General features: G+C 64.8%; 2 protein-coding genes across 2 annotated transcripts; one reads left to right on the top strand and one right to left on the bottom strand.

The window, feature by feature from the left end:
• Positions 1-356: 356 nt before the first annotated feature.
• Positions 357-15178, top strand: RUVBL2 (RuvB like AAA ATPase 2). The gene is made up of 15 exons (XM_002723695.6): positions 357-393; positions 5126-5180; positions 6712-6767; positions 7059-7200; positions 8976-9105; positions 9210-9276; positions 11099-11205; positions 11311-11404; positions 11615-11738; positions 11895-11989; positions 12065-12183; positions 14043-14162; positions 14436-14565; positions 14859-14973; positions 15071-15178. The coding sequence occupies exons 1-15, from the start codon at positions 382-384 to the stop codon at positions 15094-15096; spliced, it is 1392 nt and encodes a 463-aa protein (XP_002723741.1). The 5' UTR covers positions 357-381; the 3' UTR covers positions 15097-15178.
• Positions 15179-15228: 50 nt separating this feature from the next.
• LHB (luteinizing hormone subunit beta) lies at positions 15229-16121 on the bottom strand. Its single transcript, NM_001082695.1, is given in 3 exon segments — positions 15229-15562; positions 15721-15888; positions 16100-16121. Coding segments are annotated over 3 exon segments (426 nt in total). The 5' UTR covers positions 16115-16121; the 3' UTR covers positions 15229-15319.
• Between the last annotated feature and the right edge of the window lie 98 nt (positions 16122-16219).

Below are 16219 nucleotides of genomic sequence, written 5' to 3'. Positions count from 1 at the left end.
CAATCCGCAGCTGGAGGCCCCAAGATGGGAAGAAAGAGGAGGGTCGAAGAGAGAGGAAAGGGAGCGTGGAGGACGTGTGGTTGCTACAAGAAGTGCTGAGGATTTTGCAATCGGCCTCAGCAAGGGGCGGGGGCTGGGTAAAAGAGGGAGGAGCCAGGAAGCCTTGGGAACGGACTCAGGAGTTCTGGGCGCCCGTGTTAAGCTAGGCCTCAGCGGGTGGGCGGGGCCTAACCTGTGACGCCACGCCCCCAGAGGGAGAGTTTACTATAGAGCAGGGAGCCATAGAGACCCTTGGAGGACCCGCCAGCCTAGAGCGGCCGGCACGCGTCGCTCCGAGTGCACCTTCCGTTTCCGCCAGGATATTAGCGGTTGGTGAGCATCATGGCAACCGTGGTGAGTGTTGGCGCGGGAAGGACTGAGCAGCGAAACAGCGCTGTCGAGTCTGAGCGAGGAGGAGGTGGAGGCTCGGCCTCCCGGGTCTGAGGGAGGAGGGCCCCAGGAGGCTGGACGTCCGCGACCGGGGGAGGTGCGGGCTGGGATCTCCGACCGCTGAGCCGCGGGCGGAGGCGGCTGAGGGAGTTCGACTCCCGAATCTGCGGGGAGGAGGGAGCTGGGTGCCCGTGCGGCTGGGTCTGAGGGGGTGAAGGACGGAAGGGCCTGGGGTCCCGGAATCCCAGCTGTGACCCCGCCTCCCAGAAGCCTCCGGGCTTGACGTGTGGCTCCGGACGAGGGCCGCATGGGCAGCCCCTGACGCACGCGGGATGAATTGCAGGGGTGTGAGCGCCAAGCAACGATGTGGCCTGGCCGTGGACGCTGGGCACGGGGTGGGGGCGGGGCATGGCCCCGTCTTCTGAGAGTCTGGGGGTGATGTCCCTGCTTCTGGCTCCCCCCCACGAGGACTGGGGGTGATGTCCCCTGCTCCTGGCTCCCCCCTTGAGGACTGGGGGTGATGTCCCTGCTCCTGGCTACCCCCACGAGGACTGGGGGTGATGTCCCTGCTCCTGGCTCCCCCCACGAGGACTGGGGGTGATGTCCCTGCTCCTGGCTACCCCCATGAGGACTGGGGGTGATGTCCCTGCTCCCCCCCATGAGGACTGGGGGTGATGTCCCCTGCTACTCCCCCCCATGAGGACTGGGGTGATGTCCCTGCTCCTGGCTCCCCCCTTGAGGACTGGGGTGATGTCCCCTCCTCCCCCCCATGAGGACTGGGGGTGATGTCCCTGCTCCCCCCATGAGGACTGGGGGTGATGTCCCTGCTCCCCCACCATGAGGACTGGGGGTGATGTCCCCTGCTACTCCCCCCCCCACGAGGACTGGGGGTGATGTCCCTGCTCCTGGCTCCCCCCCCATGAGGACTGGGGGTGATGTCCCTGCTCCCCCCATGAGGACTGGGGGTGATGTCCCTGCTCCCCCACCATGAGGACTGGGGGTGATGTCCCCTGCTACTCCCCCCCCCACGAGGACTGGGGGTGATGTCCCTGCTCCTGGCTCCCCCCCCATGAGGACTGGGGGTGATGTCCCTGCTCCCCCCATGAGGACTGGGGGTGATGTCCCCTGCTCCTGGCTCCCCCCCCCGAGGACTGGGGGTGATGTCCCCTGCTCCTGGCTCCCCCCATGAGGACTGGGGGTGATGTCCCCTGCTCCTGGCTCCCCCCTTGAGGACTGGGGGTGATGTCCCTGCTCCTGGCTACCCCCATGAGGACTGGGGGTGATGTCCCTGCTCCCCCCCCACGAGGACTGGGGGTGATGTCCCTGCTCCTGGCTCCCCCCCCACGAGGACTGGGGGTGATGTCCCTGCTCCTGGCTCCCCCCATGAGGACTGGGGGTGATGTCCCCTCCTCCCCCACACGAGGACTGGGGGTGATGTCCCTGCTCCTGGCTCCCCCCCCACGAGGACTGGGGGTGATGTCCCTGCTCCTGGCTCCCCCCATGAGGACTGGGGGTGATGTCCCCTCCTCCCCCCCACGAGGACTGGGGGTGATGTCCCTGCTCCTGGCTCCCCCCCACAAGGACTGGGGGTGATGTCCCTGCTCCTGGCTCCCCCCCCCATGAGGACTGGGGGTGATGTCCCTGCTCCCGGCTCCCCCCCCCACGAGGACTGGGGGTGATGTCCCTGCTCCTGGCTTCCACCCCCACCCCCACGAGGAATGGGTAAGCGGGAAGACGCCCAGCAAGGCGAGGGCTTGTGGCTGCCCGGTGGCCGGGAAGACTGAGCCCTGGCCCCCCAGAGAGGCTGTTTCCCTGGGTGGGTCCCTCAGGCTCCCTCCTTGTGGAAGAGGAGACCTGTGGAGGGCAAGGGGCCTTGGGGACCAGCAGTGAGGGCTGGCTCGGCGTGCTGGCTTCCTTTGGTGTCTCTCTCCGTAGAAAGGGTCAGAAAACAGCCGCCCCAGGACCCCTGCCTGGGTGGTTTCTATCTACCATACCATTCACCCATCTGAGATACGTAATTCAGTGCTCCCGGTGTGTTTATAGGGCTGCGCAGCCATCACCACACTGGGTTTTAGAACAATGCCATGACCTCAGAAGGAAACCCCACAGCTCTTACCGTCACCCTCAGTACCTCCCACCGCCAGCCAAGGCAACCGCTGTTTGCTTGTTCTAGATGTTTTGTATAAATGGAAGCATACAATATGTGGCCTTATTTTTTTTTTAAGGATTTATTTTATTTATTTGAAACACAGAGTTACAGAGAGAGGTAGAGACAGAGAGAGAGGTCTTCCATCCTCTGGTTCACTTCCCCAGATGGCTGCAATGGTCGGAGCTGTGCTGATCCGAAGCCAGGAGCCAGGAGCTTCTTCCGGGTCTCCCACATGGGTGCAGGGGCCCAAGCACTTGGGCCATCTTCCACTGCTTTCCCAGGCCATAGCAGAGAGCTGGATTGGAAGTGGAGCAGCCAGGACTCAAACTGGCGCCCATATGGGATGCTGGCACTGCAGGCGGCAGCTTTACCCACTACGCCACAGCGCCGGCCCCACTTCATTCCTTTTTATGGCTAAACAGAACCCGATGGTGTAGATGTTGTGTTTATTCCTTCATCAGTTGATGGGCATTTGGCTTGTGTCCATCTCGGCATCTGCAAATAGTGGCTGCCCTGAACATGTGTGAACGGCCGTCCATGTTTTGAGCGGCATCCAGGGGGCTCCGCGGTTGCCCCAGGTGCTGGGCACTCGTGGCCGGGTGCGCCCTTGGGACAGCTGGAGACTCGGGAGGCCTCGGCTTTCTGAGCTCCTGTTGTGGGCTCAGCACCCCGCGTGGGAGTCACTCACTCACACACACTGGGGCCTGTTGTGGGCTCAGCACCCCCATGTGAGAGTCACTCACACACACCGGGGCCTGTTGTGGGCTCAGTACCCCGCGTGGGAGTCACTTACTCACACACACCGGGGCCTGTTGTGGGCTCAGCACCCCCATGTGAGAGTCACTCACTCACACACACCGGGGCCTGTTGTGGGCTCAGCACCCCGCGTGGGAGTCACTCACTCACACACACCGGGTCCTGTTGTGGGCTCAGCACCCCGCGTGGGAGTCGATCACTCACGCACACCGGGGCCTGTTGTGGGCTCAGCACCCCACGTGGGAGTCACTCACTCACACACACCGGGGCCTGTTGTGGGCTCAGCACCCCACGTGGGAGTCACTCACTCACACACACCGGGTCCTGTTGTGGGCTCAGCACCCCACGTGGGGTTCACTCACTCACACACACCGGGGCCTGTTATGGGCTCAGCACCCCTGCGTGGGAGTCACTCACTCACACACACCGGGGCCTGTTGTGGGCTCAGCACCCCGCGTGGGAGTCACTCACACACACCGGGTCCTGTTGTGGGCTCAGCACCCCACGTGGGGTTCACTCACTCACACACACCGGGGCCTGTTGTGGGCTCAGCACCCCTGCGTGGGAGTCACTCACTCACACACACTGGGTCCTGTTGTGGGCTCAGCACCCCCACGTGGGAGTCACTCACACACACCGGGGCCTGTTGTGGGCTCAGCACCCCGCGTGGGAGTCACTCACTCACACGCACCGGGTCCTGTTGTGGGCTCAGCACCCCGCGTGGGAGTCACTCACTCACACGCACCGGGTCCTGTTGTGGGCTCAGCACCCCCACGTGGGAGTCACTCACACACACCGGGGCCTGTTGTGGGCTCAGCACCCCGCGTGGGAGTCACTTACTCACACACCGGGGCCTGTTGTGGGCTCAGCACCCCGCGTGGGAGTCACTCACTCACACGCACCGGGTCCTGTTGTGGGCTCAGCACCCCTGCGTGGGAGTCACTCACACACACACACCGGGGCCTGTTGTGGGCTCAGCACCCCCACGTGGGAGTCACTCACACACACCGGGGCCTGTTGTGGGCTCAGCACCCCGCGTGGGAGTCACTCACACACACACACCGGGTCCTGTTGGGTGGGCTTAGCACCCGCGTGGGGTTCACTCACTCACACACACCGGGTCCTGTTGGGTGGGCTCAGCACCCTTGCGTGGGGTTCACTCACACACACCAGGTCCTGAACGGACAAGTGGGCCCTGGGTGGGGCTCACGCACAGCAGCGCCAAGAACGTCGGTCCGGGGATCTCCCTGTGAGGGTGCGGCTGCACAGGGAGATCCGGTCACCCCGGGTGGCCTTGGGAGCAGCCGGGCAGGGGCGAGGGTCAGGGAGGGCCTCCGGCGAGGCTGGCACTTGCTATCAGTCAGCGAGGGTGCCTGGAGAGCGGCGTGCGCCGAGGGGCTGGCCAGCACGTGGCCGCCCATGCAGAGGGGAGCGGGGTGCTGAGTCAGCAGGCACAGACTGCGGCCAGCCCGAGTCCTGCTCTGCACCTCTGCACGGCGTCTGTCCTGCCGGGCTCACGGCTATGAGGTGTGAGGAGGGCGTCACGCGTTCACGCTTGCCGGCTAGCTCTCGGGCACAGAGCTGTCAGTGAGACAGACAATATTGTCTTCCCGGGGAGCCCCCACCCCCACTCTGCCCGGTGGAGTGGGGCCCCTGAGCGTGTGGTGTGTCAGCTTCCCATGGACGGAGCGGGCAGGGGGAACTTCCTCATGGAGGGAGGGCAGGGGGCCGAGGAGGAGCTGGCCGGAGCCAGGCCCCGGGGTCTTCTGATGCCTCTTCCTGTGCCCCCAGACGGCCACGACCAAGGTCCCAGAGATCCGCGACGTGACCAGGATCGAGCGCATCGGTGAGTGAGCAGTAGGAAGGGACCCGGCCCCCCCGCCCCTGCCCCGACAGCTGAGCTGCCGGCTGCGAGGACCCCGAGTTCCAGAAGCGAGTCGGCCGCACTGCCGGGGCTCCTGAGGACGCCTGCTGGGAGCCTTGAGCACGCGTGTTTGTGGAGCGGATCCTGCCCTGCACCCAGCACGCACGGCAGTGTGTCCCCTGTGGAGACGCGGGACCAGGCAGAGCAGACGCTCAGACACGGGGGGGCGGCTGAGACTCAGGGCAGCCACGTCTGGCCCCAGCGCACAGCAGTCAGGCCGCAGGCTGGGGGTGGGGTGGGGCAGGGCGCAGCCCTCACAGAGCTCTGCTCGCAGGGCAGGGGTGCAGCTCAGCAGGTGCCTCCCGGAGAGGCCGCACAGGGCTGCGGCTCCCAGCACGTGTTCTAGAAGCTCCTGGCTAGCTCGCCGTCTCCCACCTCCCTCCCAGCCATGTGGCTGCAGAGCAGTTGGCTTATCTGCTGTAGGATTCGCTCGGCTCCCCGCGCGGAGCCCTGGCCAGGCAGGGACTCGCCCTGCTTTGCCCGCCCATCAAGGAGCGGGGCACGTGGGAGCAGAGCGCTCAGGGAGCAGCTGCCCTTGGGGTGCACGTGGCCTAGCATGAGTCAGCAAATGGTCGCTTTAAGAGCTGATGGTCAGCTTTTCCCAGTCACAGTGAGCAGGCCATATGGAATGAGTGGGCGTGGTTTGTTCCTGTAGAGCTTTATGTACAAAAAACAGGTGGCCCTCCCTCGTCTTAGTAAGCCACGGGAATCTCAAGGTCACCTCACTGGCTGTGTGGCTCGGGGCCTCTCCCACTCCTTAGCACTGAGGGCCTGGGCTGCTGTCATTGATTGGCCCCGACATCCCATATGGACGCCGGCTCAATTCCTGGACGCTCCGCTCTGATCCAGCTCCCTGCTAATGCACCTGGGAAAGCAGCGGAAGATGGCCCAAGTGCTTGGGCCCCTGCACCCACGTGGGAGACCTGGAATGAGCTCCTGGCTCCTGGCTTTGGACTGGCCCAGCCTTGGGTCATTGCAACCATTAGGGGGGTGAACCAGCGGATGGAAGGTTACTCGCTCGCTCACTCTCTCTCCATCTCACCCTCTCTGTAACTCTGAAAGACAGAGAAAGAGAAACTCTATCCCCTGATCCACTTCCCCAAATGCCTGCAGCAGCTAGGACTAGGCCAGCCAGGAGCCACCAACTCCACTAGGTCACTGGATTGGAAGCGCGGAGTAGCCGGGCCTGCCACGTGGGATGCCGGCGTCCCGAGCAGTGGCCTAGCCCTCCATGCCACCACCCCGCCCCAGCTGCAGCCCTCGTTTCACAGGATTGTGCAGAAGGAAGCCAGCACCTGTGGGTGCCGTGTGAGCCCTGCACCCAGAGCCATAGTTGCTGGTGGGCTCATGTGGTTAGTCAGGCCTCAGTGGCCAGTGTGGCGACCCCAGCGGCAGCCGCAGCTGACTGAGCATGTGCCGAGCTGCCGGTGACCTTGCCTCTCCCTGCACGCAGGTGCTCACTCCCACATCCGGGGACTTGGGCTGGACGATGCCCTGGAGCCACGGCAGGTAAGGCAGAGGGGACTGGGGTTCAGGGCTGCTCCATGAAGGCCAGGGCTGACGGTGCCCGTGGCGTGTGTGGGACTGTGTTATCTTCCCGACCTGTGGCTCCACATTTACAAAACTCAGCCACACGTGGAGTCTAACTGACGTCAAAACATGGACATGGGGGGCTGCTTTGGCTTTCCCCAGAAGTCTTGGGCCCCGGTGTCTGCTTTGGTGTCCCGCGCCTGGATGCGGTAGAAGTACAGCGGTCGCCTGGTCGGCGCCCCTCATGGCCCTCTTGCTTCCACCGCGCAGGCCTCCCAGGGCATGGTGGGGCAGCTGGCGGCCCGGCGGGCAGCCGGCGTGGTCCTGGAGATGATCCGGGAAGGCAAGATCGCCGGGCGGGCCGTCCTCATCGCTGGCCAGCCGGGCACCGGGAAGACGGCGATCGCCATGGGTAAGAGGCCCCGCCGGGCAGGAGCACTCTTGGTCTCTGCCAGATGAGCCCCCTCGTAAGTCAGCGTCAAACCCCTCACGTAAGAAAGTCCAGACGTGGGCCACTGGGGCCTTTGAGCAGCCGCACGAGGTCTCCTGTCTTCCTGCCTTGACATCCTCTGCACTCGGTTCCATGTCAAGATCGCCTCCTGTTCCGAGAGGGCTGCCTGAGCTCCCGCCTCCCCACCCACACTCCAGGCAGCAGGCAGTGAGGGCGGACCTCCTAGGTCAGCTCCCCGGGAGCGGCTCTCGGAAGCCAGGCGTGCTGTGCTGTCCCGTCGGCCAGAACCTAGCCACGTGCCTACACTCTGCTGCAAAGGGGCTCAGACGCTCACAACTTCTTTGAATTTCCAAAGTTGGTCTGTGGCTGCCTCAGTGCAGCGACTGTTCTGGAACTAAGGAAGGAGGGACAGACAGGCGCTGAACACACAGCCGGCAGTCTCCATCCGCCCACCGGAGATCTGTCATCTTGTCACAAGTGTCGCTCGTCTCGGCGAACCCCTGTCCACCCTTCAGAACCCTGCCTGGCACTGTGGGCTCCCTGAAGCCCTCCTTCCCACTGCCCCCTCCTCTGGGCGCAGGCTGCGCCCAGGCAGCGGGAGGCGCAGAACGACCAGGGCTTAGTCAAGGGAAGCAGCGTCGTCTGGTGCCCTCCTGTGCTGGGCCTGGGGCTGCACGCTGAGTGCATGTAGCCCCGCTGAGCCCTCAGCGCCGGGAGCTCCCCGTCTGGGAGAGGCAGGCCTGGCCACGGGCCCTTCCAGAGTGACGCGTGCTGTCATGGAGGTGTCCCAGGGCAGGGGCAGCTCCCCAGAGGGGTCGACACCTGAGCTAAGACCGCCGGGACCCCGAAGGAACTGGCCCTGTGCTGGACAGAGGCCGGGGGAGGGGCTGGGTGCTTGGGAGATGACAGGAGACAGCCCCCGCCTGCCCCCAGGTTCCAGCTGCAGACCTGTCCCTGTGTGGTCGCAGGCTGAGTGACAGGGTTGAGTGCCCGCCCCATAATCACGCAGTGCAGGCTGTCGTCCGCGGAAGGCTTGGGAAGCAGCTGAGACTTAGGGATCCCTCAGGGCTCAGCGTGCTGAGCAGTGGGGTCTGGATTCAAACCCGGCTGCTCCCCACCCCAGGCCCTGAGGCCGGACAGCTCTTAGACACTGGGAGACGGAAGACGCTCGGCGAGGTTCGAGGCCGTCCCCTCTGGCTGGTCGGGATTTGAGAGCAGGCTTCTGGCGCAGCCGGCTTGTCTCCCGTCTGCCCTGTGCCTCGCGCCTCTCTCCAGCCCCCTTCCCGAGGGTTCTGCCCTGCTCAGAGCCAAGCGAAGACGGGGTGGCAGTGCAGGCGTAGGGTGCAGACCGAGCCACTGCGTGGGACGCCTGCATCCCACGTGGACTGTGTGGTTTGAGTCCCTGCTGCTTCACTCTGGCCAGCCAGCTGCCTGCCCTGGAGGCATAGGAAGCCCAAGTACGTGGGCTGCTGCCACGCACGGGGAGGCCTGGGGGAGTTCCTGGCTCCTGACTTGGGCCTGTCCCAGCCCCGGCTGTTGTGGGCATCTGGGGCGTGAACCAGCAGATGGAAGGTCTCGCTCCGTTTCTCCCTCTCTGACACTGTGCCTTTCAGATGAGTACATCTTAGGGGAAAGGAAGGAAAGAGGCCGATGGCGCCGAGCGCCCCTTCCTGGGGGAGAGCTGGCTTCCCCGGGGAGCGGTGCCAGCGCCTGCTTACCCAGCCCGCCTCCCCCAGGCATGGCCCAGGCGCTGGGCCCCGACACCCCCTTCACAGCCATCGCCGGCAGTGAGATCTTCTCCCTGGAAATGAGCAAGACCGAGGCGCTGACCCAGGCCTTCCGGCGCTCCATCGGCGTGCGCATCAAGTAAGGGAGGGGCTGCCTCCTGCCAGCCGCCACCCGCTCACCCTCCGCCCTGGGGCTCCTGGGGGTTCTGGGTCGCTGTGCCCTGAGCTCTGCTCTCTGGCCAGGGAGGAGACGGAGATCATCGAAGGAGAGGTGGTGGAGATCCAGATCGATCGGCCGGCCACCGGCACGGTGAGTCCGCGGGTCTGCAGCCCGGCGTGGGGGCGTGGCCTCCGAGTCCGTGGGTGGGGCGGGGGGCGGAGCCTTGTGTGCTGGTGGGAGGGCTGGGCGGAGTGGCGGTGCTCGCCAGCAGTTGGCCGGGGCGCGCGGAGCGGGGCAGCGGCGAGGGGCCGGGCTGGGCGTTTCTGTGGGTGCTCGCCAGCCACCGCTCAGAGGGCAGTTCTGCGGGATTCAGACGCCTCAGTACCAAGCTGCGCCGTGGGATTTGCTCGCTGGTTTTTTTAACCTAAGACTTTTCTGAAACCCTTTTGGTATCCGACAGGTACAAAGAAGCATATAAAATAAACACTGCTCTAATAAGTCAGGAGGAAATCCCCCCCCCCCCCGCAGGTGCTGGGCCTCTGCCAGCGCCCCCAGCATTCCCCACCCCGCCTCGCTGCTTCCCGCCGTGGCCCGAGGCCCTGTTACAGCTCCCTCCTGCGCCCACGCTCGCTCCCTTGTCTCCAGGGTTTTTGTTACCCAACTCTGCATTCCTAGACGCTGGAGTAGCCTTGTCAGGTGTTTCTGCTTCGTGCCTGTCTGTTGGAAAGTTTCCCTTGATCTCTTCGTTTGTGGTTTACCTGTAAAGAAACCGTTTTAAAGTGTGCGGTGTGGCAGAAGGACACCATCTCGTCTAGTTCTAGAACTGTCCCCAAAAGGAAACCCTGACCCCACCAGGCAGGCCCTGCTGCTTGTCCCCTCCCCGGAGCCCCTGGCTGGTGGGTTCTGGTCCTTGCACGTCAGTGGGACCCCAGCGGGGGGCCTTCGGCGTCTCCTTTCGCTCTGTGTGGCGTTTTGGAGGTTCTTCTGTGTGTGTCAGAGCCACTGATAGAATGCGGCTGACCCCCCTCCCCTGACGCCCCTCTTGTTTTTCTGTTTTCTGCTTGTTGTTAGTGCAAATAGATTGAAAAACGGCCTTCTAAATTAGTTCCATCTCTTGGCAACTAAGTTTTGAATTTTAAACATGTGGTAAAATATTTAAATTGGGGGCAAGCTCTTCCCAAGGTACTTATTTAAGTTATATGCTTTGCCACACAGGAAATCCCTGGCTGTGTCCCCCCGGCAGGCCCGGTCAGGATCCGCTACTGGGGATGTAACTGAGAAACGTGAACTGTGCTTGTCTCGCAGGGTGGGGCCTGGAAGTTGTGTCTCCTTGTTTCTGCTTAGCTGGGTTTTCCCAATTTTTTAACATGGGTATAAAAGAGGAACGTTGGAGTGTGACCCTGCTGGCCAGTTTGTGGGACCTTTCAGATTTAATTATTTGAAAGGTAGTGTTAGGGAAAGAGAATCTTTAATCTGCTGGTTCACTCTCCAGATGGCTGCAATGGTTGGGGCTTGGTCAGGCTGAAGCCAGGAGCCAAGAGCTTCATCCAGGTCGCCCACATGAGTACAGGGACCATCTTCCACTGCTTTCCCAGGCCATCAGTGGGGAGCTGGATCAGAAGTGGAGCAGCTGGGACTCAAACCTGTACCAATAAGGGATGCCAGTGTCACAGGCGGAGGCTTAACCCACTATGCCACAGTGCTGGCCCCTCTCTTAACAGGCTCTTTGAGGTGTGAGTGTGAACAGCTCTGTGACGGACAGGTAGAACTCTGCACAGGCTGAGAGTGTGCACCGTGGCCGGCGCTGGCCTGTGCTGTGGCGGGGAACAGACCCCTCACCCCCAGGAACTCCCCGTGTCGCCTGTTCTGAGCTGTGTCAGCAGAGGCCGGCACAGGGCTGCAGGCTCATCGGGGAGCCTTGGGCAGCACCGGGCCCTCTCTGAGCCCCTTCCTGGCTCGTCTCCCCTCACAGGGCTCCAAGGTGGGCAAGCTGACCCTCAAGACCACAGAGATGGAGACCATCTACGACCTGGGCACCAAGATGATCGAGTCCTTGACCAAGGACAAGGTCCAGGCCGGGTGAGCAGGCAGGCTGTGCAGGTGGCCTGGGTGGCCCTGGTGGCCTGGGCGGCAGGGACTCAGACCCCCCTCCATTCTTCCTCCGCCCTCCCTCCCCACCCACAGGGACGTGATCACCATCGACAAGGCCACGGGCAAGATCTCCAAGCTGGGCCGCTCCTTCACACGCGCTCGGGACTACGACGCCATGGGCTCCCAGGTGCGCCAGGACGCTGGGGACACCCTCGACCCCGGCCGTTGGATGTTCTGTCGCCTCTGTGACCACAGGGCCTGGGTCCTCCTGTCCCTGTGCTCCTGGGTCTTGTAACCCGGGACGCTGCCCCTCACTCTGAGTGCCCTTGCGTGCCCCTTGGCTTGACCTCCCCTCCTGGGCCTGGGGTTTCTGAACGACCACTCTCTGACCCCCCAGACCAAGTTCGTGCAGTGCCCAGATGGGGAGCTCCAGAAACGCAAGGAGGTCGTGCACACCGTGTCCCTGCACGAGATCGACGTCATCAACTCCCGCACCCAGGGCTTCCTGGCTCTCTTCTCAGGTGAGGGTCCAGGCCGGGCAGCCCCCGACTCCCCCCGGCCTGGGGACATGGCGGAGACCCAGCTCGCCGCCGCTGGGATCTGCTTCCTCTGTGCCCACCCTGCGGTCTCGGCCTCGTCGCCTCCCTGACTCCCCGACGCCGCCCTGGCTCCTGCAGGTGACACCGGGGAGATCAAGTCAGAAGTCCGCGAGCAGATCAACGCCAAGGTGGCCGAGTGGCGGGAGGAGGGCAAGGCGGAGATCATCCCTGGGGTGAGCACCGGGGCGGGAGGGGCGGGGGGCCTGGCCGGGAGGGCGTGCCCTTGAACTCGAGCCCCCGCGCCCCAGGTGCTGTTCATCGATGAGGTCCACATGCTGGACATCGAGAGCTTCTCCTTCCTCAACCGCGCCCTGGAGAGCGACATGGCGCCTGTGCTCATCATGGCCACCAACCGTGGGATCACCCGGTGAGCTGGCACGGGGTCACGTGGGGCCCCGTGGGCTGCGGGCTCCCAGCACTGCTGGCTCCGACAGGAAGCCGTGCCTTTCCCTGGAGCAAGGCAGGTGGGTGACTGGGTGTAGGCAGCTCGCCCCGGCCCCAGGAAGCTCTCGGGGGTGCTGTGGACGTCTTAATCCTGAGGGAAGCACAGTGACCTCTGTCCGACCCCGCACAAACCACTGAGCCCCGGCTGCCTGGGCAGCGCGTCCTCTGTGTGATCGTGGCCTCAAGCTGCCCTGGCAAAATCCCTGGCATCTGACCGGCACCGTGCCCTGATGAGTCCCGGGAACCTGTGCCCTGGGTGTGGCCTCCGTGCCCCACCCCTGCACACGCGTCAGCCATCAGCCTGTGAGGAGGGGGAGGGCCAGGAGCCCGCATTGCCTGGGATGTGGAGCCTGCACCAGCGCTCCCACCGGGCCCCGCCCTGCTGGGACGCTGAGCCGTCACTGTGCAGCAGGGGGCCATCAGTGAGCCGGGAACTGGGCCCGGCCAGGCGGGGCGCTGGGCAGTTTTGCCTGGCTTTTGTCTGACACTGTTCCTGGAAGACCTTCCTGGACCCTCAAAAGAAGCCCCGCAGGGCGCGGTCGTCTCCGCCAGCTTCATAGTCGGGCCCGTGAGCTGCGCTGGGCTCGGGTCTGGAAGGTAGCAGGGCCACAACTTCGTCTCCAGACGGCTGTGAGTTGGCTGCCGCCGCTCCCCGTCCGTAGCCGATTCTGTACTTGTAAACCTGCTTGCCTGCAAAAAGGTGGTTGGCTCCCCGGGTCGTACTCGGGGCGCCCTCACGGTCACTGGCAGAGATGCGCAGAGCAGCGTAAGTTCAGGTCCCTGATGCCCAGGTGCCCGGCTGAGGTTGGATGAGGCCGCACTCTGCCTGCTGGCCGCAGCCCCCCTCTCGTCTCCCTGTCTGTCAAGATGCTTGTGTTGTGTGTGTGTGTGTGTGTGTGTGTGTGTGTGGTGTGGTGATACGCCAGCCGGCAGCTGTGACACAGCAGGTTAAGCTACTGCCCGTGACTCCAACATCCCACCCCCAGTGGGCACTGGTTCAAGTCCCGGCTGCTGCACTTCCCATCCAGCTCCCTGCTGACGCCCCTGGGAAAGCAGCAGGAGATGGCCTTGCACCTCCTCTTGGAGACGCAGATGAAGCCCCTGGCTTCTGGCTGTGGCCTGGCTCAGCCCTGGCCATCGCAGCCATTTGGGGAGTGAACCAGCAGATGGTGTCTCTCCTTCTCTCCCTCACTGTGACTTTCAAATAAATAAAACGAAGCTGAGGTACACCCAAGCGTAGTGCTGAAGTGCCATGCCACGTTGCTGAGCAGGGACAGGCTGGGACACGCCTTGGAGAGACGGCGCTGTTGGCCGTGGGCTCTGTGAGTGACTCAGCAATGTATACTAACACAGCCCCAGGTTCCGTACGCATGATGGACAGGACACTGGAGAGGGGGCGGGAGCCTCACCCCGTGTCCCCCAGCAGCCGTGGGGGCGTCCTCGCTGAGTGTTCACGGTGACATCACAGAACGCAGCTGCCGTGGCCGTCCTGGAGCCCGCCGGGCGCCAGGCCAGGGGCAGCGGGGGACACGCCGGGCCGGTGTCTGCCCTCCTCGAGCAGGGGCGTGGGACCTTGGAGCAGTAATCCTGGACACAGACGCCCAGCCGCGGCTCTGCGGGGGCGCCCGGGGGTGGGGTTGACGCAGCTGGGGCTGAGGCCGAGTGGGGCCTGGCCCCGCGCGTGGGCTGTGGTAGACGGGGTGTGTAGGGTCTGAGGATCAGGGGACAGAGCAGGGTCCCACACACGTCACTTGCTAGCCCTCCCTGTCTCCCACTCCCCAGGATCCGGGGCACCAGCTACCAGAGCCCCCATGGCCTCCCCATTGACCTGCTGGACCGGCTGCTCATCGTCTCCACCTCCCCCTACAGCGAGAAGGACACGAAGCAGATCCTCCGCATCCGGTGCGGGCAGGACCGCCCACCTGAGACTCGGGGACCCCTGGCTGCTGGGCCTGCGAGGGGGGCTGAGTGGGGCCTCCAGGCAGAGGCCTCATCCGGGGGGCGGGGAAGGGGCTCAGGAGGCCCAGGTTCTAGGTTCTCTCGGCCCCTGCCTCGGTGGCTCCTGTGGCCTCTGCTTTCTGTGGGTCTGGGACGCAGACTCCTCACGTGACCCCGAGGGCTGGGCCAGCCCTGGCTGAGCCTTCTCACCCCCGCCCCCCCGTGCCCATGTGACAGGTGTGAGGAGGAGGACGTGGAGATGAGCGAGGACGCCTACACGGTGCTGACGCGCATCGGGCTGGAGACCTCGCTGCGCTACGCCATCCAGCTCATCACCGCTGCCAGCCTGGTGTGCCGGAAACGCAAGGTCAGCGGGGGTGTGGCCGGGGGTCCTAGAACGCGTTTCCAGAGGCACTGCCTGGGTCTGTTTCCGTGTCTGGCACATCCCCGGGGCCCGGCAAGCATGTGGCCCGTGTGTGGGAGCCGTGAGGTCCCTCTCACGGTGAAGGACCTGAGGCGTGCAGGGTGAGCCGGGCCGGCCGAGGCAGGCCTGGAACTTGGGAGATTCGCCCGGAGCCCCTGGCCTTGGCTGCCGCTCGCTTGGCTGCCTGGGGTCTGTGTGCCTGCGGGAGGGGCCCACTGAGGACTCGGCCTCCCCAGGGCACGGAGGTGCAGGTGGAGGACATCAAGCGGGTGTACTCTCTCTTCCTGGACGAGTCCCGCTCCACGCAGTACATGAAGGAGTACCAGGACGCCTTCCTCTTCAATGAGCTCAGTGAGTGCCAGGGCAGGGCGGGGCGGGGCGGGGCGGGGCGTGGCAGGCTGGCCTGGGAGAGCTCAGGCTGACCACCGGGCCTCCCTCCTCCCCACAGAAGGTGAAACCATGGACACGTCCTGAGCCGAGCGCTGCCCCTTCCCCCACCCTGTTTTCTACCAGAGTTCTGACACTGTGACTTTGTATAAAATGGTTTGGAAACTGGCCCCTGGGTGTGTGTGCGTCCCCCGGAACCCACAGAAAGACACCCCAGCCTGCAGATGGAGAAGTTTTATTGGGAGGGGAGGAGCGGGGCACCTGCTGGCTCCACCAGTGAGGGTGGGGCGGGAGGTGGGGCCGAGGGGCCTCAGAGGAAGAGGAGGCCTGGGAGGTGGGGGAGGTCGCAGGCCAGGGGCTGAGCCCGCGGACCCCCGCAGTCGGAGCTGCTGAGGCGGCAGGGCCCACAGCGACAGCTGAGGGCCACGGGGAAGGACACCTCGGGGTCCACGCCAGGTGGACAGCCGGGGAGGCGGATGGAGGCGAAGCGCAGCTCGCGGTAGGTGCACACGGGCTGGGGCACGGGCGGCAGGGCGGCGGGCAGCACCCGCACCTGGAGCGTGAGGGAGCAGCGTGGGCCTCGGAGCCGCCCCTGCCCCCGTCCCAGATGCAGGTCCCAGGGCAGCCTCTGCGCTGCCCTCCCGTACCCCCCCCAGCTGACGCCAGTGCCCGGCTCCTGCCCCGGCCGAACCGCCCCTCCACGGTGCTCACCATGCTGGGGCAGTAGCCGGCACAGATGCTGGTGGTGAAGGTGATGCAGACCGGGCAGGCCTCGTTCTCGGCGGCCAGGGTGGCGTTGACGGGCCGGCACAGTGGGCGGAGCGGCCCTCTGGGTGCCTGCGCCCCGCCCGTGCCCAGCAGCAGCCACAGCAGCAGCCCCTGGGGCAAGGCCAGTGCCTGAGCCCTTGACCCTGAGCTCTCCTGTCCAGGCGCTCAGGGACAGGGGCCCTGCCAGACACCTGCCGGCGCTCACTCCACAGCCCCAGGGACACCCCCCGGCACTCCCCCACCTGCTCCGTCCTCCAGGAAGCCCGCCGGCTGGCACTGCGGCCCGGGTGGAGCTGGAAGGGCCCGGGCCCTGCAGTCTTACCTGGAGCGTCCCCATCCCGAGTGCCGCCCCTGCTCATCTACCTGGCTTTATACCCATGGGCTGTGGAGGCGGCAAGGCCACCAGGTGGTGGCAGCACGCAGGGGTAACCTGGACACAAAT

This window comes from Oryctolagus cuniculus, chromosome 18 (assembly GCF_051225735.1).
Source record: "Oryctolagus cuniculus isolate XC-2025 breed Fujian yellow rabbit chromosome 18, ASM5122573v1, whole genome shotgun sequence".
Classification (NCBI taxonomy): Eukaryota; Metazoa; Chordata; class Mammalia; order Lagomorpha; family Leporidae; genus Oryctolagus; species Oryctolagus cuniculus.
The sequence above is the reverse complement of the archived record's forward strand: the minus strand, read 5'-3'. Positions and strand labels throughout refer to the sequence as shown.